The sequence below is a fragment of the Brachionichthys hirsutus genome, chromosome 7 (assembly GCF_040956055.1).
Source record: "Brachionichthys hirsutus isolate HB-005 chromosome 7, CSIRO-AGI_Bhir_v1, whole genome shotgun sequence".
In the NCBI taxonomy this organism is placed as follows: Eukaryota; Metazoa; Chordata; class Actinopteri; order Lophiiformes; family Brachionichthyidae; genus Brachionichthys; species Brachionichthys hirsutus.
In genome coordinates, this window is record NC_090903.1 from 8,323,624 (window position 1) to 8,346,073 (window position 22,450).

General features: G+C 45.8%; 1 protein-coding gene across 1 annotated transcript in view; it reads left to right on the plus strand.

Annotated features, from left to right (window-relative positions):
- The first annotated feature begins 1,709 nt into the window (after positions 1–1,709).
- marchf8 (membrane-associated ring finger (C3HC4) 8) overlaps positions 1,710–22,450 on the plus strand; it is a 35,993-nt gene continuing 15,252 nt past the window's right edge. Inside the window, exon 1 of the mRNA XM_068741395.1 lies at positions 1,710–1,805. Within this exon, the coding sequence (XP_068597496.1) occupies positions 1,710–1,805 (96 nt within the window). The remainder of the gene's footprint in view (positions 1,806–22,450) is intronic.

A 22,450-nucleotide genomic window follows, 5' to 3' on the forward strand; every position in this document is an offset into this window, starting at 1 on the left:
TTGAGGGTTTGCTTGAAAACAGGGCCACATGTAAAACGCGCAGACTTTCACAAATATCCCAGTGGCAAAGGGAGCTCGAGCTTAATTGCAGTCGGTGGCAGCACAGAAGGCTACGTGACTGTCTGAATGGATCCTAGAGCGACACACAGCATTGCCCTCGCCGTGAACACCGTGGCCCCGAGTCCTCGGTCGCACCCAACCATCGCTGTAATGATTTATTTCACACTTTGGGTATCACCTCTGGAAAGTGTGTAATAAATGATCACAGCGCTCTGCTGTAAAAATCACGAGAGAGGATCGTGCCTCTGGGCCTTTGAGGAAATACTGCATAGAAAATAATTTAATGTTACTTTATGGATTGTTTTTTCCCCCTGTGTCATTACTTTATGTATATTGCATCATTTATTGACTGATTATTGCATCTGAAAATACAAGTACAATGAAACGGGACTCACGGAAATATCTCCGAACTGTTCTCCATTGTGAAAAGTTTGCTTCTTTGCGGGTGTTGCTGGAGCCCATCCCAGCTTCTATGGCCGGGAGGCGGGGGGACACCTCGGACGAGTCGCCAGGGCATCGTGGGGCCGCACACACACAACCACTCACACGTACACAATCACACACTACGGACAATTTAGTGTAATCAATTTACCTAAATTGCGTGTTTTTGGAGGTGGGAGGAAACCCGGAGAACCCGGAGAGAACCCGTGCAGACACGGGGAGAACATACAAACGTCGCACCGATGGGATTTGAACCCGGTACCAGGAGACAGCGCTACCCACTATGCCACCTTGCCGCCCTTTGTGTGCACAAATAGATCACCTAAATGTGAAGCAGCTGGACTTGAGTCTCAAAGCCTGCCACCCTCCAACCAGGAGGCCTCTTCAGTTCTGACTGACCGCTGGGGAGTTTTAAAGTCGTCTGTTTTCACCAACACAATCAGTCGTTGGGTGGGGGTCAAGGCACATCTTTCACACTGTGAGCCTCGACAGTGATGATAATGCTAATGACTCACATGCTGCTCCAGCTAAATAAAGCACTTGTCTCATGATGGCGCTTTACACTGTTTAGGCGTGACCCCCCCCCCAGTCAGAACTGAGTGTTTGAACTGCCTTCAAACGCTCATCCATTCCTTCTCCCCCAACCTGCAAGGACCAGAAATAAACTCATACTAGTCTGTAGTCTGTTATGCATTCTAAATTGCATTCTACCTGTAAATAAAAGCAACGTTAATACTTCACAGATTTATGGATCAGTTTGATGCATCAGCATTTCGTTTTCTCTCTCCTCAGCTTGTCTGAGAAGATTTGCACCTAAATAAAGCCATGTAACTAAAAATAGTGAATTCACAGACGGGCTGAATCTTGAGGTTGAGCCGTGCCCGTGACTCACTGGGTCGTTCTCATCAATGCGTGAAAGGCATCGTTTTCTGGCTCTGAACGTAAACGTTTGAAGAATTCGAGTGGTGGAGGAGAGCAAAACCCCCGAAATGTAGCAGCTGCGCTGAAGAACTTTCATTTCTTCTTTCTTCCTGCAGACTTTTCTCTACCCGCCGGATGTTTTTATGTCTTATTTGAATGCGATTTTGTTATCTCATCCTCTGCAGAGCTTTATGGCAAAGGTGTTGTTTGCTCAGACCATCATGCTCTTCACTCTGGCAGCCGGACAGGAAGTGTCTATGTGAACGTCCCTGATTGACTCTGCTGGGATGAACGTGCCACTGCACCAAATCTCTGTCATCCCCCGTGAGGTCGCCTCATCGCGTGCGTCAGGCAACGGAAAAGCAAAGGACAAGGACAAGCAGGTATGGGAAGAGCCAAACCGGTCAGATAAACGACCAGAGCTCCTGCATGGCTTAGGCGAGTAAATTGGAAAAATGAAAGCTGCACAAAACCCTCAAAGTCCAATCAAGACGTCAAACACAAATCCAGGTTTTGCTCCTCCATTGATTATTTTTACTCATGTATAGTCTACAGGGTACGAATATGTATAACACAACAGCCTGCTGGATTCAGAGCTGCTCCAGCGCTCCTGTAGCCATTCATAATAGAACAATCTTTCTTTTTTGTTTTCGCCCAGCGGTGTGATTCCAACAAAAGAACATCAATTCTGCTTTACATCATTTCCCTTACGATCAATTGATTTCCATGCTGCCTGCAGCTTGAGCGGAGTTTCTGCATCCAGTAAGGCTGCTGGTGTGCAGAGCAGCAGCAGCATATAAAGGTGCTGCAGGATTTGGTATTTTCCATTTTCCATAAGGAATCTGTTGAATTGTTAGGCTGCAGATAGGATTCTTTGTGCTGCTGCAAATTTAAAAAATCTGCACAAGAGGGAGTCCTTAAGCAGGGGAGCAAATCCCTATCCCTACAGAGCTCTAAAAAGCTGCTTCCATGAGGCTCCAGATTTATGCTGCGTCGCCTTCTTTGACTTACTGTCTCCATATCTGGATAAAAGTCCTTTTAATTTTATTGTAATGACGAAAGTCAGCTGTTCGTGGCCTGAATGTGTGTGCGTGTACACACAAAGCACACTCAAGCATCGGCATTAAGCATCACAGTGAAGTGCTCTCGGAGCTTATTTGAGCTCTGGAACAAAGCATGGTGCCGAGACAATATGTCCACAGTCTCTGCTCTCTGGCTCAGATCACAATAGAGCCTTGGCCCTAAGAGGAGCAGCACAGGTGTTTGTAAGAGGCCTCTTCGTCTTGCATATGGCTCTTATTCCTCCCTCTGTGCTGTCACTGTTAGCTGGCTCCAAGGCGTGTATCTGCTTCACAAACAAATGCCTCCCTGCTTGCCTTCAGTCGCCGATCTGATCTGGCTCCGCAGTGAAGTGTCAAACCGTGTCTTGTCATTGTAGCACGGTGGTATAGTGGTTAGCGCTGTCGCTTCAAAGCTAGAAGGTACCGGGGTCAAATCCTATCTTTGCAGAGTTTGTATGTTCTCCCCTCCCACCTCCAAAATCATGCAATTTAGGTGACTTGATTACTCTAAATTTCCCATGGAGTTTGACTGTGTGGCCCTGCGATGTGCTGGCGACGCTTTCAGGGTGTGCCCCGCCTCTCGCCCATGGCGAGCTGGGATATGCTCCAGCAACTCCCGCGACCCGCAAACAGAAAAGCGGTTGTAAATGAGACTATCGTCTTGTTGACAAGAAAATGGACGTCTGGACTTCTTAACAGGACTAAAGGGAATGAGCTTTTATTAACAAGGTTACCTCAATCTGCTGGAACATTAAAGTGATGTTCCTAGTTGTAAAATGTCTTTTTTTTGGGGGGGGGGGGGGGGGGGGCGGCATTTGGTCATCCTGTCCCCGTGTTTGCAGAGTGAAGATCCAATGTATTTCAGAGCTGAGCATCACTCTCTCCATCTGTCTGTCTGGCTCCTGTTGCCTGATCCTCGTTTTCTTCTTCTGGGGAACAAGCAGCAACTCCTGTCCTCCTGGTGGAGCCATCAGTGGAGGGGAGGAGGAAGGAGACAGTGTAGGGAAAGAGCAGGCGGAAGCGGGGTTTACTGAATACTGATCACGCTGAGGATCCTGGAAGAGCGTGTGTGTGTGTGTGTGTGTGGTCAATGGACCATCTGCCCCCCTCAGACAACACAACTGGTCTTTTAGCACCTCGAAACAAAAAAAGGGAAACTTTCCTCTGCTTAGAATTCCGCAGCAGTCGGCTGGCCGTTCAGAAAGCAACACATCGAGTTTGGCCGGCCCCTCCCTCTTTGGCCTCTCTCCTCCATCCCCACTCAAGTTCATTTGTCTTCTTTGAAATCCTGCTTGGGAGCGGTGCCCAACGCGCTGTGATCCTCCACTAGAGGATTCCTGTTTTGGGAGATAAATTGAGGTTTAAAGAAGCATCAAGATTGTTGAAGACCAATGGTTTATTTCTAAGGAAGGAAAAAAGGAAAACATACGTTTATTTGAGTCTGGGGTTTTTGATAAGGCATGCAGAGGATGAATTATGCAGCAGTTGGTGATAAAGTGAGCACAGACTTGCTGGTAGGGAAAGAGGAAACGCGATTCGTATTGATTATCTTCTTTAACCCCGTAACTCTCTGGTGTTTTCACTGTTAAAATGTCTCAGTGTAGCTTTCATTTTTACATTCACACTCTTATGTAACCACACACCTGCTGTGCTGTGCTACCTGATACCTTCCCTATGTATTATTTATGAAAGCGCATTCTGCACTTGAATATGACACATATTCAAGGACAGGAGTCTGTCTCCCTTTGATGGTTGGTAGTTTGATGACAGCAGCCACCGCACAGCTTCTTTACACAGAGTCATACCAAACGCTGACTGCCATGGAACGAACCATTAAAACGATCCTCTGGGCTCGACATGAACTGTTCAGCGTCTCTGTCTGAGCTCAGAACAGCGGAGAACATCCATGATGTGCACAATCCTCAAACAGAAGGTTGTGAAGAACATAAAGCCTTCCAGAGGCACAACTAATACATCTAAGTTTATATAAGTGTATGTGTACTATTTCATTATTTACATAATTGTAATGACGTGTTACGCACCGGTCAAATTTCAGATTTCAGGTTTCCAGGTTTCACATAGGAAGACATATGCATATACATTGTGCACGCCAGCACACACCCATATGTTCATACTGGTGTCAATGCTCTGCGGACACCAGGTTCTCACAGCCTGTCTGTGAAGCAGAAGCTGGGGAGGGCAGATAGCACATGGGCGGAAGAAGATTCTCTCTATTCTGGCAGAAGTTTGCAATTAAATATGAACATTCCCGAGTTTGCATATGCCACTCATGGAATTTAAAAAAGATTCCACAAACACTGTAAATGTCCCACATTTTAGCTGCTGATAAGCCATGAATACAGACTCATTACTGACTTTGAGCTGAAGAAAGTTAAAGAGTAAATGTCCTCTTTGTTTATCAGGTGTACTGCTGTACATGAACTTAAAAAAAGAAAATGAATTTCATTCACGAGTGGCTTTGTCCTTAACTGAATGACATTAACTTCAGGCACAATAGCAGCAGAGTAAGTAGCTTAAATGCTACGTTTTTGACATTCTCTTTGCTTGAGTCTTTGCATCAATGCCTGACGATGTGTAACAACAACTCTGTTCTGTAGGAAACCTGGAACGTGGCATACGAGGCCATTCAGCAGGTCTTGGATGGAGACAGGCAGCTGGTGTTGTTAGTCAGGCCGTCTGTGCAGGACTTGCACGACGCTCCCAGAGGACCCGACTGCACTGAGCCGCTTTAGGCTGAAGTGCTAAAGAATATAATTAAACATGGAATAGCTGACAGGACTGCTGGGCCCAGTGAGGGCTTCTGGGTTTGTGAGGAAGGAGGAGAAAGGATGCAAAGCTTTTAGGAAAATGTGATTTCATTAGCTGTTGTGTTAACGCCACTCCTCTTTGACACTTAAGTGACTTCGTTTTTCAGACACACACACACACACACACACACAGAGTGTGTCTCACTGTAAATGAAACAAACACATGATTATAATAGCTAGATAACGGTCTGTTTCTCTTCCTGTACCTTTTTCTTGACACTATAATAGTCGCTTCCTACAGCACAATGGTGCACAGGATGCGGTGATCACATCTGTGTGTTCCAGCACTGCTGATGGAGCATTGGAAAGTAATCAACACTTAGCAATTGTTAGCGTCAACACCCAAGAATGACATAAATATCATTGATGCAGAAGAGCTGGAAGTTTCTTCTGCATAAAAAGCACATTTTTGAATAATTTTGAAATTTACATAATTTTTTTACAGCTTACTTTTGGACCATTTCAACTCATTTGCTAAACTTGAACTGCGTACATTTAAATAAAAAACTGTAGAAATTGAGTGTTCTAAAACACACACACACATTCACAGCTATCCCATAGCAGCTTAAGTAGGCTTTTAGAGACGAGACAGGAAATAATTACCGCTCCCTTCGATGCTCTGTTCTCGTACGAGGTTGTATGATAGTCAAAAGAGAATGTGCCTTGTCTTCAGTGTGAGGGGGCGCGTCCTCGCCTTGTGGGTTTCAGCTCTTGGTTTCAGAGGAGCAGCTATTACCAGAGCCATTCCGAACAGATGATATCTGCTAATTAAATCTCATCACATCGTCCCCCCCCCCCCACCCCGCCGCGCACACACACAGCAGTAAAACACCTCCACCATGTAAATACATTGACAGAAATAAATAAACATTTCTAAAAAGTTTTGTTTACAACTTAAATTGATACTTGGTGGCTGCCATGTTTTTGCGTGCACAATGCATTCTGGGTTGATGACGTCAAATGGTTGCAGCCTTGGCTACGCACAGCGAACGTGACATATGGACTGCACTTATTTAGCGCTTTCCCACCTTCGTGGTTCCCACAGCACTTCACAATTTGGCCTCCATTCACACTCAGCTGGCCAAAAACCCAGAGAGGACCCCTGCAGAGAACATGCAAGCTCCTCACAGAAAGGCCGCAAGTCAGATTCAAACCCGCAACCTCCTTGCTGTGAGGCAACAGCGCTTACCACTGCGCCACCGGTGCAGAGTCGTTCTCGAGTCATGTGATTCTGGTTTGTGAATCAGGTCTGATGAGTGAGTTGATTCCTTATTGGCAATGAACCTTTTATTATTTAGCTTCACTTGTTTTTATCCGGCTATTTATCATTCCAGATAGTGATAACTGGCAAAATTATTCACAAAATACATTCGCCAAAGTTGTAAAAGCCAGGTTCATCCTTCAACGTGTCCGATACAGCTGAATAAAGCTGCCCCCGCCCACGCTTTGTCTCCACCTACAACCAGAATAACTTGACTGGCCTTGTTGCAACCGAGCCTCAAATTACAAGGTGAGGCAAACAGTCATCACCTATGATTTAGGCTGTCGGGGCTGTTTCTCAGGGCAGAACAAAAGCGGATAAATGCCATTGGTTGTTTATGCTGAGCAGGCGAGCCAAAGAATGGACTCTATAATTGGTACATCCAGACTCTTGAGAGACCAGGATGAGATTTCATTTACAGATATTACTTATATTTAGGTTGACATAATTCCAGTCATTAGATGAAATCACCACATTGCAACATGTGTTTGTTGGCTGCCACATGCACATCAGTCGGAAGTTAAAGTGCAGCGACAGTGTGTGATGGTTTCTAAACGGAAGGTGAAAGCAGTCCGAAGTCGTGTTTACGCAGCCAGTGTTCAGAGGAATGGTGCTTTAAACCCGTACGATAATGTACCTAAAACAAAAGAAGGCAAAGATGTTTCCCTTCTACGGGAGGAAAGAGAGCAGGACAGAAAGTCATGCATATTTTCGCCTCATTACCTCCACCAAGTTGGTCGGACTGTGGGCAGATTTTCTGGAAACATGGGAATGGGATGCATCCGTGCTCCGGGAGAGAGGCCGTCCAGGTTTGGTAGAAAGCTGCATAAAGGGATTTAACTTGTGTTAGATGGAGAAAGGTTTTTTCTATAAACATGCAAAATGTACAGACCGGATTTCCATGAACATTTATGGAAGGGTGAGACATGGGTCAAAAAAAGCATCCATTGCATTTTGGTGCAGTTACAAATCCGTGTGTGTGTGTGGGGGGGGGGGGGGGGGGTTAGAGACAGGAGCCCATGAAATAATGGACGGCATGTCTTCCAACACGACTCACAAACGGCTCTTCAAACCACAAACCTGTCGTCACACTGCTTGTAGCGGTCCAGCTGCCTGAGTGCACGACGGCCTTCACTACAGAGAGCAGGCGGCCACGACTCGGCTTCGACACTCGCCTCCATCCATCAGTGGGAGAAGCACGCTAACAGCTAGAGTGCACTGAACGAGCGCAGCGTGGCCAGGTGAGACAATAAAAGACAAGAGTGCAGCCATGGCCTGTTGTAAACAACATTAAGGACGGGAGGGAGGAGCATGTCGTTTCCTTAGAAACAGCAAAGACGGCGCAAGCGTGCAGGACAGGACTGAAACAGCAAAGACAGAACAAGCATGCAGGACAGGACTGAAACAGCAAAAACGGAACAAGCATGCAGGACAGGACTGAAACAGCAAAGACAGAACAAGCATGCAGGACAGGACTGAAACAGCAAAGACAGAACAAGCATGCAGGACAGGACTGAAACAGCAAAGACAGAACAAGCATGCAGGACAGGACTGAAACAGCAAAGACAGAACAAGCATGCAGGACAGGACTGAAACAGCAAAGACGGAACAAGCATGCAGGACAGGACTGAAACAGCAAAGACAGAACAAGCATGCAGGACAGGACTGAAACAGCAGGCGAGATTCTCTGCAGGTTACTCCAGGTTGTCTCGGCTCGTCTCCTGTCGGAGCTGTCCGACTCTTTGCGGCACTTTGATTGATGTGTTTATGCGTCCCTCACACGGGCCTGAAGAGGCAGGTGGCTGATCCGTTATCCGCTGCCAGTTGTGACAGCAATCAGAAAGCGTCTTTCCATCCCTCCCTGCATGTAGGAGGGCTGTGGCCTCGCTCCGGCATGCTATTAGATTTGGAGGCTCAGGCTGCTTCGATGAGACGCGCAAGGGGGGGGGGGGGGGGGGGGGGGCTCCAGAGTGTCTTCATGTTTTGAAGAGAAGAATATTTTTCTTTGATGTTGTCCTCAGGAATTCTGACAGTGGAGAGAACAAATAAAATATGTTTGTGGTTGGGATTTAGTTGTGCTTTCATCTCATTTACGGCGTGTGTGTGATGTGGTTTTACTGCCCACCCAGTCTGACGCGAGAACGTAGACGTGTTCAAAGCGAGAACAAAGACTCGCACAAATACACACTGAAACAATGCGAGTGAAAGATTCAGCTTGTATGATACAGAGAAATATTAACTCTTTCCGTGCCGGCCGTTTTCAGCTCAGCTACATGCCCCAGTTTTCGCTCATTTTGCCCTATTTCTCAAGCCCCTGAATATTTTGTACTCTGACTATGCAAACACCAAACCGGCCAAATTAATATTAGTCTCTTAGGGGAAAAAAAGTGTGTTCCTCCCATTTTTCATTCTGGAGTTATAGGCTGTTGAAGAGAGGCAGAATTGATGATGTTGATTGGTGGAGGAAGATTTGACTCTTTGCTCTTATGGACCAAAGCGCTGTTACTGAATGTTGACGTCTTAGACCACAGCTGGAACTCCAGGGAATTACAAATGTTCTAAGTAGAGATGAAGAGCAAGCCGCTCACGATGGCTCTTAACTTTACCAAAAGTTGTTTTGCATGCTGTAGGGCCTGGAGGGGGCGATAAGGAAGGAGGGCGGATTGAACTCCTCTCTTTACCGATGATATTTGCTTAACGCTGTCCCTTGTGCGCACAGACGCAGCCAAACAGACAAATGACAGTGAGCAGAGGACGCTTAGAGAAATAGATGAAATACAAAGAAGAAACATGCGGGCGGGACTGGAAACAGCAGAGATGTCAGGTGGCAGCAATGAGAGATGGAAATGAAATACAAATGTGTTGAGCGATGGGGAGTTTGGCTTCATGCATCCAGGGCAAAACAGTGACTATAAAAAGCAGCATGCTTCTCCGCACCCGCTCTGCCATCTCTCGCTCCGTCTCTCTCCTCCTAACCTGAAGGTGAAGTGCATCATTTCAGAAAAAGATTGGGGAAAATGGTTCCGTTTTCTTTCCCGGGGACAAACTTTATGTCCCAGAGTACCCGCCCGTATAGCACTGCATGAACGCTCCCGTTAAAGACTTGACTGTGCTTAATGTGAGCAGTAGCAGTGGATGACAGGATGGCTTTGTTGTGTGACCTTGTTGCCAAAAGTCAAAGAAGCTCCCCAGAGATGGAAAGAAGTTTTATCATTAAAATAAAGGGAAAACATTGCTTCAAACGGGAAGCTTGCAGCAATGGCAGGGTCTTTTTGCCTCAAGGCGAAGGCCATTGTTTCAAATACCTTCCAATCTCGGTCAGAATGAGTCACGACAAACCACCAATCCTTTCTGGAATACCTAACTTCCACCGTTCTGTTCGTTGCGTGTCACCGTTTTTACTTGGGGTCAGTTAATGGCTTGCTTAGCCAGCGCACAGAAGATCAGTTGAATGTTTAACATGTGCAGTTTCTTCAGCGTGAATCACTGATAGCATTTAAAATGAGACATTCGCCAAGGAATTTAATTAGTAATGTAGTTTATAATTTAACTGGACTTAACACTTTGCAGAAACTCTGACCTTCTGTCTCTATATTCCAAACCTTTAGTCCCATGTTTTGTAGCCGCACCTTTAAAGCTTCTGTAGAGAATATTTTCAATAATGAAAGAATTAACCAAAGCTTTCAGCCCCTCGAATTACAGTATTTCCTTTTTCACTTGAGACGAGGGTATTTTCAGGACTACGCCAGCAGGGGGCAGTAGAGCAAAAGTGCAGAAACGTTTTCATCCCTCCCTGCCTTGCAGTGGATTTGATTGATTTGTTTTATTTTGAGTAAATCTAGATTAGGTTCTGCCTCCAAACCAATAAGGAAACTGCATCACATCTGCAGTGCCGTCCCCGGAGACATTCTGTCCTAAATGTGCCACATTTCCTCACAATTTGTGAACGTGACTGTAACTAATTTTTTGTAATTTCAAACAGACGCAGCCCTTAAATCAAAAAGATTTCAGCTCCCTGGTTACCCAGTCTGACTGCATTTTTTTTTAGCTTTTTGATCTTGATTGTTCAGACATTCAAAATGCAAATGTACTTCTCAGTAAAATTCAGACACGAAGCATTAAAGGTGAAACCGCCTTTAAATGCAAATGACTGCTGCTGCTCTGAACAACATTTCTCTGGATGCCAAATGAGGCTGGGCCCTAAAAGGCTGAGTGGGTTATGTGGGTGGAGGGAGAGATCCACTGCTCCAACATGCATCCCTCATCAGTGCAGAGGTGGGAGAGGAAGAGGTCGCGTAAATCCAAGGTTAGGAGTGAAACGTGTGGCTTCATCCCGCTGGTATACAGAACATGAAAGCATCTAATGCTACAAAACAGGCAGGCTTGGAAAGAAATCGAGCTATCTGAGCATTTTCTGTGTCCTGTGGTGTTTTGTTCATTCTTCTCTGAAGATGCTCTGCTGGTTATCACTTCCTCCCTACGTTATTTGCTTTTGCGTAAAGAGATGCACGCTGGCTTCCGGTCAGATGGCAGAAAGGCAAGTCAGGTCACTCTGAGCCGTTTTAAATGACCACTGCTCAATCTAAGGCAAAACTACACAGCTGCGTTTGAAAAGGATATCATGGTACTCTCAACCGCGGTCGTGCCTTTCAAACACCCTGATCAGTATATTTGGAATCCAGACTTCCCCACCTGTCCGGGGGCCAGTAATGGAACGCCATCTGCTGAGTAGTGGGTGGTGATTGATGATGTCATAGCAAGCAGAAAATGGCCGTGCGTGAGTGAGGCAGGCAGCTGACATCATTCGCTGATGCATGCTGACAGCACAGATGAGTCCTAGGAGAGGCTGCTCAGTGAAATGTTTCAGTCACGTTTCATTTCATGTCGGCCTTTGTTCTTCCTCTCCTCATGAAAAAGGTTGTAAGTGTCTGAGATAAATAGAACGCTGCCGTCTCATGTTAATTGGAGAGACGAGATGGTAATCTTAATTACCCTGATCAGACTGCCGATGATTGAGGGAGACTTCCTGCCCATTGATTTTTCTTCAGAGAATCTATTCCGCTTCTGTAATTACATCTCCACTGCCGGTACAAGGAACTACGCTGTGCATTTGTGGCCGTTCCGTTTTAGACCGGTGTTCCAGTCGTTTTAGTCCGTCGAGCCGGTTCTCAAGCTAATTGCTTGATGCTGGAGGCATGAGGTCACGCAGGGTGAGTTAAAAGCACAATAAGAGGCTCTGTGCTGCTGTCTGCATCGCAATAGCCCTTGATGACTCATTTCAGCAACCGCACACGCACACACACACACGCTGAGGAGTCCAGTCGTGAGTAGATGTTACACAGAAGGCTTTTACACAGTGCCATATCTACGGTTTGCAGTATTTGCACAATGCACGTTCTATTAAAGGGACAGGTTTACATTTTCAGCAGTATTTTATTCCTTGTTTTGCATTAGGAGAGATGTGCAAAGTAATAATGTAATTGTGCAGCATACCGTACATCTTCCTGAATCTCACGGTAACAGTCCTAGAACAAAGCTTTCACATCCTGCTGCTGCATCACAACCCAGACTGGACCGTGGTTACCGTGGTTGCAGCTGCAACACACACACACATTCATCCTCCTATATTTAGTCGTCATAACCAGCTCAGTAGAATGGGAAATCATGTCCAGCCCTTTACCTGCTGCTGTGTGTTTAATCGCTGTGTTAAGGTGTTTTGTGTGACAGAACACTACTGATTGTTTGGCAAACACACGTGTGTGTGTGTGTGTGTGTGTGTGTGTGTGTGGTTAATTTCCCATCTCATGACGAACACCTCAGAGAGACTCCCGCCAGCCACTGGCAGCTGGCTGGCTCGATGGCGTCTCCCCGGCGCTGTCGGGAAACACCGCTGACGGCTTACTCTGCTCTGATAAGACACGGATCTTGTGAATCACCACGTTGTGTTCTGTTCTGTTCTGTTCTGTGCTGTGCTGTGCTGCAACAGCGGGTCACTCATTGGTGAACCAGTTTTGCTTTGCACTGAAGTCTGCGGCCGGCAGCCCCTTACTGACCTGCTGATGGTCACAACATCCACGGTTTACAAATATCCATAGGCATCACCAGGTGGAAATAGATCTGCTCCTTCGGGTTTCAAAGTTGAAGAGATGCTGAAATGGGGGGGGGCACAAATCAATATTACAGTGACTTGGAGTCTGTTGTGGTCGTGCTGCTGCAGTGACGGCCCCCTTTCTGTATTTTGGTCTGAAGTTTATCTCCCCTGATGGTTCATCTGTGGCCTTCAGTTGCAGCCAATAAAGAACTAATGATCCTTGTGCCACAACAATAAAAAAGTAGAGAGGAAATCAATTTCTGAAGAAAGTGCATTTGATTATTGCCCCCCCCCACTATATTTCCCCTGGTCGCACTAGTTTGAGGTAGTTTTGGTTGAAGCTGTTGAACAGGAGGTCATTTCATGCCCTGTGGGACACCGGATATGATTCCGCTTCGGAAGCCCAACAGGGATCCAACTGTCCTGTTTTGGTCTCTCGCAGTCCTTTGCACCCCCCCCCCCCCCCTACTTCTCCAGAATATGCAATGAATGAAGTCTCTCCTGTTCTCTCGGGTCTCGGGTTGAATATCCCTGCTCTCCAGCCGGAGTCTGTCAGACATCTGGTTAATTAATGGTTAATTCACTCTCAGGCAGTTTCCTTTTCCTTTCTGTAACTCTCCTTTTCGTCAGCTTTACATTTAAAGCCCTGCTGACGACGAACACATAATTAATTTCATATTTTTATATTTGTTAAAGTGAAGTCACTATTTGCTGATGATGCAACCAGAAACCAGCACCTGAGCATGTAGAGACTTGACTTGTCAGGATTAGTCATCCTCCTGATGCACTTTGAATGATCTGATTATCTAATCCATCCATTTTCTTGGACAAGTCGACCTCAATCGTCTCGTCTATCCAGCCGCTTCATCCCCCTTGCGGGTCACGGCTGTTGCTGGAGTCTATCCCAGCTGACTGTGAGTGAGAGGCGGGGGTACACCCGGGATGAGACGCCAGCTCAAGCTAGCTAAAGCCAAATATTAGTATGCACAATATTGCATGATAATATAATATTCAAACTACAGCTGGAATTGTAGTAAGGTACAACTTTGTTGTGTGTAATGCAGTAGAATAAAAGTAAAAAGCAGCAGTGAATGAAGATGTGAAGTACAACTTAAATTGTATTGGGTTTCTTTTCACCAGTGAGAGTTGGTGCAATATAAAGAGCGGCCTGTCTGTGCTGCCGGAAAGCCGTGAGCCGCTGAGTGGCTGCATTTAGAATCCAAAGCCGTTTAAGTCATTGTTAGCAACGAAAGTAGCTGCTCAGTCAATTATCCACTAGAGAAGGCCTGATCTGTCCTTGTTGCTATAAAGTACGGTCTCAGCCCGGCTCCATCTATGTAGCGAGGCGCTTTATTTAGGAAAGACCCTCAAATACACATAGAACATACGACGTATCCCCTCACAAGGGTGGAGGATCATCATTTAGACACACATTCTTAGATTTGGTCTATAAATAAATATGAAAATTCACTTTTTCCACAAACAAACACACTTTCACCAGGAGCCATGCGATTGGAGGCATAAAATAAATCAATAAAATGAAGACGCCAATGTTAAGCAAAGAAAGTAATCGAAAAAGAAAAAGCTGCAACATAAATCAAAGCAGGATGATTTAAAAATAATAATAATAAAAATCAGACCATCAGATGTCTCTGCAGAAGAGACATTAACAAGCATCAGCATGAATCACAATATTCATATCAAAATGACTCTTCAAAGGCTTTTGATGCAGTTACCGTTATCGGCGGTGTGAATCTATCCTCCACGGTGACCCAGATTGAGTCGTGCTATTCCCTTCCTGCTGGTGACAACAACACCATTATTCCCAGTGTAGCTACAACGGACGCTTTATTGGCATGTTTAATGGCGCGCATCATGACCCGGGCCGTACTACTGATTACTATTTGAATGATTGTGCAGCGCTGCTGCGTTGCCCTTGAATGCAACTGTAATGATATGTGCAATAAGTTACCCTCCGTGCACCATCGATGCCTGCCCTCGCAGGCGTGCTGGGGATTGGCCGAGTCCACAGCAATGCCTCCTCCGATTGGTGAGACGGTGATGGAGGTTGTTCAGAGGTCCGGTGCCGGTGCCTCAAAACAGATTCAGAGAAGTTGTGTGTGTGTGTGTGTGTGTGTGTGTGTGTAGTCATCTCAAGGCTGGCTTACAAAGAGGTTAGCGGGAGATACCCTGGGGTTAATCTGTGTGTGCTGAGCAGAGGCGCTCTATTTAAAGGACACCACCACCCTCTCATGAATGATTCATCAACAGTTTGCCCCTCCCCCCACCTAATGGAGATCAGCTGGAGGAAGTGGCTGCACAGCCAATGGGATTACAGCGCCGGATTGCCTGTGTCTGTGTGTGAGAGAGCATCTGAGAGGAAGAGCAACCCCGGACAGCGAGCAGCAGCAGCATCTCTGCCTCCGCATGTGTGTGAATGTAGGGCATCTGCTCGTCCTCCTTCCCTCTGTTCTCGCTCTCTCTCTCCCTATCTTTTTGCCTGCCTCTTTGTTTCTATACTGCGCTGCCATAGCTACAGTTGCCGTGGCTCCACTTGGTTTGCAGAGGCTCTGGTGTCTCTCACCATCTCGGCTCACCTCGAGGATGCGGCGTCCCTGAGGAGCCATTGTCTCCATGTGCATGTGTGACTGTGTGAGCCGGAGGTGAGGTGGCTTCAGGGTCCGGACATGAATTCCTGCTGGAAAATGAAGATTCAGGTACAGATTGTTGTTCTTGTTGGCCTCGCTGTTGTGTGTTTGTTTTTTTTGCCGACGGTGCCGTGCTCGGTGTTGTCAGTGCTGCAGCTTCAAATGCGGTCGAGACGCTCTGCATCCTGTTTCTGAAGCGTCATTAGTGCCGTGTCTTATGTAAGGTGCACACAAGGACAGCTGATGGTAATGAAAGGAAATGTGGCTCACATGCTGAGGCCTGGTGGGGATGAAAATGTTGCTCTGTGTGTGTGTGTGTGTGATTAATTTTGCTGTCTGACACTGTACTCTGAATCCTACGTGTGGTTTAACATTTGGTGCATGCTTTTGTTTGCATGCATGACGGTGCTGTGTGTGTGTGTGCAGGTCAGAGGAGCGTCTGCCAGCCCTTCAGTGTGAAAGCTTGACCCACATTCATCTGCGCCTCTCGCTCTTTGTTCCGGCTGAGTCGGGGTAGACAGGAATACTCTGCACGGCTCTCGTGCTGTTCTCATGTCGACACTTTAATTGACTATATAGCTCATCGGTATATGTTTGTTCTCTTTTTAAGCGATCATTGTTTTGTGCAGTTCTCTCTGAAGGATGTTTGTATGTTGTCGGGACAGTACAGGAGAATCTAACGACTGCATCTATTTATATTCAGCATGAACGCACCAACTAACTCTCCTGTCGTGTCATTGTCTCTTTTCTCAAGTGCTCTGGCACTCGGCTCTACCTATGATGCAGACGCTGCAGAGGGAGTTAGCAGTGTCTGCAGCGCACCGTGCTGGACGGGGATCGTTTGCATAATATGACCTGATAAAACTATATTTCTCTCCCCTCAGTCAACAGCTTAGCATATCACATCATCAGCTGATGCACCAAATCGGAGATTTGTGTCAAACCTAAAAGCTGGGGGGGGGGGGGGGGGGGGGTTAATACAGTCACATGTCATGGCAGAAGCTTTACAACTCTAACCCCAGGCCAGATAGGAGAGGAGAGCAAAGGAGAAGATATTGTGTTGGTACTGCGTGTTCGATTTTCCTGCAGCACTATGAGGGTTGATGTCTTCATGGTTTAGTGTTTGGCGTGGCTGTTAAATGTTCTTTAACAAAGGGAGGAACTTGTTACCTCCGCCCAGACGGGGTTCTGTGATCGCCCGCGTTTGTTCGTCTGTTGGCAAAATGACTCGAAAGGCTACCAGGAACAGACGAATACATTTTGGTGATCCACAAGAGATCCTGGATTCTGCATCACTTTATCTGTAACATTGCAGTCAATGGAGCTTCAAAATGTGTTCCTCAATATCTCTGTTAATTAGTGACAGATGTTTATGGAATTTTGCACAGTCATGTCGTGTGGGGACCTCTATCCCACCACCAAATCTCATCCGAAGGGGATCCAGAATGACGTTGGAAAAGAAAATATTCAAATATCATTGAAAACCCCATTTATGGACTCATCAACTCAGATTCACTTTTTTATGTTTCATGATTGGTGTATACAACTTCTAACCTTTTGGTGATGATCCAGATCACCATGTCGATGGTGTAAATCCAATTAGGAGGGGAATGAGCTGCTCAGCGGCTTTTCTAGTTTTGAATGATCCTGCTCTTTTCTACAGGTGTTCAAGTTGGCAGGGAGAGCTGGCAGCTAAGCGCTTTTAGCTCGAAGCCATCTACTGTGCTCGGGCCTCAAGGCACTATTTGAGTCTAAAATAAATCTACATTTTTGAGTAATTTAAGTAACAATTGCACTCCTTCCTGGCTCTTCGTTTCTGCCCACAACTAGAGGGAGCGAGCAGACTGAGCGCTCGCTCCAGAACGAGGCAGATGATTATTTACTCTGCTGAACTATCTGTAGTTGGACTTCTTCACACACAAGTCATAAATAGCGAGTTCTGAATGTGGAAGAGTCTGATCCCAAGTGCAACTAATGAGGAACAGGGGCTTCACTTCAGGGTGAAAACATTCTATCTATAAGCAGTCACCGCCTTCATCTCTGCCCTATTTCACTTTGCCTTCGCTGTCCACCCATCCAGGACCGATCTCGGGCACCCGCTTCTGTCTGCTCTGCTGTAAGGCCTCATTCGACACACAGCCAGAACGGGTCACTGTCCACATGGTCCCGCACTGAATATGCTGGTCATTGTCGCTGCGCCGCCATATCCTGTTTGGACATGCTGATGTAATTACGCCCCATGATGAAGAAGGATGGGTTCAGAACAGCAGGCGGATGAAGGGACGGCCGGGGAAAAGTTCACATCCTGCAGATGAGAGCACAGACGGACACGCTTGTTCTCACACGAGCTGTATATCTGCCCACGATGGCAACATCTGGGGGCGTTTCCTGCCTTTCCTGCTGTCCCACTTTAACCATTGCCTCGCTTTGATGTGGTTTTTATGCGATATGCACAGAATCACACACAGATGCCGCAGGCCAACTCTGTGGTGTTTCACACTTCTATGTTCTGAAGTTCAGTCGCTTTGTTGGCATCTCAAAGGAGCGGTTTCTGCAATGCATGGTCTCCATCTCGTGTCTTCTCTGGTCCATCGGCCTAGATGCGGTGAGACGTCTGGTTAGCCACCGTGCATAGTTTCTCCTCTAGTAATGCTCTTGTCAAGCTGCCTAATGAGAATCAGCTTGCATCTCCCTACTAAGTGGCTGGACACTGACGGGGATAGGAAGCCACACGAGGGCCAGCTTCCTTTACTGATTTCCTGAACTCTTTGTCGGGGACGTTTGATCTCGCTTTTCCTGCAAGGTCGTGTGCCCGTGACCTCTCAGGAGGGAGCCTTCGCAATATGCACCCAAACATTTCAGTTGCTCACATCTCTGTGTTCATCATGCGCATGCTTAGTTTTGGAGTCTGTTTGTCTTCAGCAGCCTCATTTTTAGATGTGCTTTTGGCAGAGTGATCATCCCTGCGAGCGAATCATTCTACGGTAAACTTAGGCTGTTTATTTCGGGAGAGCTGTTGAGTAGAAGCAACTTAGCTAATAGCTAATTGCTAATAGCTAATAGCTAATTGCTATGTCGTCACACCTGCAGATTCTTTAGCTTCACTCCATCATAATCATTTGGATTTCTCTTCAGCTTAATGGTCCTCAACTGACAACAAATTGCTTATACTTGTCTCACGGGAAAATAGTTGTTAGTCATTTTTATCACTTATATTGACTTGGAATGATGCTGAATTAAAGCTGCACCCGCGCAGAGGTTTGCCTTTTACTGATCGCAGCATAGCTGTTAGTCTGTTTTCATTGCAAGCACAAGCTAATATGTCTCCATTTTAATCTACTTCACAATTTCAGAAAATGCACTTAGTGAGGGATAACATTCTCTAAAAAAAAAGTTAGGTTTAAAGGAACCCAAGAAATTACGATGGAGACACCTTTTCATGATGAAGGTGTAAAAGCGTAATTAGTCCCTTGCTGAGAGGAAGCAGTGTCGTCAACAACATCAGTCCCTGAGCTTGTTTCGTACGAATGCATACGATAAAAGAGGTCGTTCTGTCTACTCGTATTACATTGACAGGAAAGAGATTTCAAGGAAACTGCCCACACACGCACCCACACACACACACACCCACACAAGCTCATACAAATGTCTGTCCATTCATTTCATTGATTTTATTCTGTCGACAGCTTCCTCGTTATCCCCGTCTTGATACCATCAATCATTCAGCTCCTCTCTATCTCATTTTATGGCTCCTTTTCCTTCAATTTCTTGGTCACTCCCCCCCCCCCCCTTCCTGTCCTGTTGTGCTATTTGTAGGAGGAGATGATAAACTGAGTCTCTGGACCTTTTTCTTTTTCTCAAACACATAAAACAAGTAAGTATTTGGGAGAAAGTCAGGACTATTTCAGGAGAGAAATGTTTTTCATGGTACTTAAAGGTACGGACTGAAACGGTGTCTGCAGCTAATTCTCTAGCAACAAAATCTAAAAGCGATGCTGTGGGTGTGGATCCACCACCACTCATTAGCATTAACCGTGGGGTGGAGGAGAGGTGGCGTGCAAGATGACTAGTGGGGAACAAGATGAAGAGGACTAAGGCAGCGCAGAGGACAAAGTAGTGGAGACTGGAGAACGAGGACTGTCGCGTGGCTTTCAGGGAAGAGGTGAGACGGGAGGTGACTTGCCTGTCATTGCAGTAGATGGCGGAGCTCTGTGATTGGCTCTGTGGCAGAGGACGCTGAAAGTGTAGGTTACCTCCGCTGAGGATGTTTTCATCCGTGAATCAATGAACTCATTTCTGCTACACTTTATCGGGGTGGACCAAGCAGTCGTTATAGTTTGGGACAGAGGATTGATTTAGAGCTTTGCCTTTTCATGCTTCTTATAATTAGTTGTAGCTTTGAAAACATTTATGCATGATTATAACAGAAATTGACCTGAGGGCTACAGCTGGGGGTAAAAGAAGAAACAGTCCATTGTCGGTCTTGTCTGCTATTCAAACACACTATGATTTATGACTCGTCATTTATGATATCACACCTTTTTTGTTTCCATTATAAGAGCTTGTTTGTCCTTGATGGACGTGCGCACTCTGAGTGGCATCCTTGTTAATTCTATTTCTGTAGTTGCTTGTTGGCGCTTGTTACTCTTTCTTTTCCAAGCATATTGTCATTTATCACATTTGTTATTGCAAATAACAAGTCCAGACGTTCCAAGAAGAGCAGTTAGCGATGAAATCATTCATCTATTTTCTGCAACCACTCATCCTGTGCAGGGGGAGGGCACAGCCTGTCGCTAGTTCATCAAACAGCTAATCACCCTCGCATGTGTTGCATGTTTTTGGTGGTGGAAGGAAACTGAAGGGAATCCAGGTGGACATGCGGAAACTCCACACAGAACAGCCCTCAGGTGGATTTGAACCCAGGACCTTCTTGCTGTGCTGCATCACTATTCACTCAGTTTCAGTAGATTTCTAATCTAATTTCTGTTCAATACACAAAGCTGCCTGCTCGCTTGATGTTCTTTAGAAACTGTCTCGAGCTCTGGAGACACAAAATGTGAAGTGTTCCACTATGTCAGCCTGATGAGCAGCTTTTGTCCCTGACCTGTCCGTCACACGTTTTGGGCTGGAGCTGTCATCACTTTGGGTTAATGCAGATGCAGATAATGCACCACCGCTTTCACATTTTTGGGACATACCTATTTGAAGCCTGATGCTCGCGATGCAGAACCCAGCATGCGACTGTGATGTTGGAGTGAATCAAATATCTTTGGGATGAGGACAAACAATGTGCGTGTCATCTTCGTCCATGCCATGTAAAAGCTCTATTTTATTTATAGTGCTACTTTATGAACCAATAATTTAGGAATCTTGAAAATGGGCCCATCAGGAATGCTAGTCGAGTCCCTAAATGTCATGCTGTTCTTTTGCACTCGCTGAAATAAATTCTTTAGCAGCTTTATCTTTTTTTGAAACGATTGTTTTTAAAGTAAGCAGCGCTCCATGTGAGCCGAGACCCTGAAGGACCCTCCTAATATGGTCTCTCTTCGCATGGATTTCTGTCCAGTGTTATCAAAGCCATGGGCTAGGAAAAAGATCCACAGAATTATTATCAGAATTTTGCCTGAGCCCAGAGAAAATGGCCCTTTGTAGTCTACTTTCATGGTGGCTCACAGACCTGAGACTGCAGACGCGGATGGCAGAGGGGATTTTCAAAGACCTGCATGGAAATGTTGTTGGTCTATTTCCCTTCTCGTCTGCAGCCTCTCGGCTGTAATCACTGCGCTCCATAGAAGACGCCGGTTCATTTGTGGCCTTGTTATTTCTCAGAAACTGCCTGTGCATGTCACGCTTGTTACTCCATTTTTGGCCAAGAAGGAAGGATTAAGGGCACAGGTCATTAAAGTGTTACCTTCTTCTGGCTGTGCTTTACTATTCCTAGATGTCCTCTGATGTACAACTCTGATTTTGTATCTCCCTCAACAACCTGACAATTGATTTTCTGCACAAATTGGACCAATTGAGAGGCCTGTTTACAGTTTTGTAGCACTGTGGGGAAGGTAATGGCATGGAGTTGGAGGGGAGTTGCTTTTATTTCACTGGTACTCCAAGAAACAGATCTTGGTTCTGTTTATGGTTATAACTGCGATCTATATCTAGACCTTTGCTTCCGGTAACAACGGGTGAGGCGGTGGCACCAGTGAAAACAATGTTCTTTGGTGCAGATGTCTCCATCAATGATGAATTTATGGGTCACAGAGCTGGATCACAGGAACAATGCATTTAGAATGTCTTGGGGCATTTAATGAGTCAGGAGGGAAATAAGCAGGGGGGGGGGATGATGGAGAGAGTTGGCAGGTTCAGTTGTTCTCTGTCACCATGGCAACTAGTCACAGTGATGACATCGGTGAAATGCTGCCGTGAATAAGAATCTCTTAGTTAATGATATGATTTTTTTAAAGCATTGATTATGATTGTAATTATACCTACATAGGAGAGGGGGGGGGGGGGGGTTCTGGGATTCTGGTTCTATAATGATGTAGCTGCGTGCTGTCTGTTGAAAGGAGATTAGAAAGAGTTTAATCTGATCGTACATTTATGTTTGTTGACTGTAGATATTTAAAATTCTCAGTCCACAGAGCAGATTTTCTTTTGCAAAGATCAGTTTCTGTGATCCTGTAAGACCCGGCGTGAACGTGGCGTTATGTAACTATGACTGATTACTCATTAAGCAACCACGGCTTTAATACACTGAATGCAGCACAAACATGCTGTTTATCAATCCCTAATTTAAGGGATCACTGAGGATAGAGGATCAATGCGGCTTCAGAACACACTGAGTGTTGGCCTGTTTGGATGGCTGTGTTTGTCATTCATCTCATCCTCCCATCTTGTAATAGAAGTTGATTTTAGTGACTTGAGGGACTCTCAGGCCTGAGCTTCGTTTCGTTTCTGTTTGCTCGGTAGGAGATAAAGAAGAGATCAATACTCCCTATTAAAGTTTAACGTTAAATGAAGGGTGCAGGGGCAGCTGGCTTGTTTACTTAGTTACGATAGTAGCGCAGCGCAATGATCCTTTACTAGTTACCTCCCCCTAGGAGGTTATGTTTTTCCAGCCGTTTGTCTGTCTCTATTTGTTA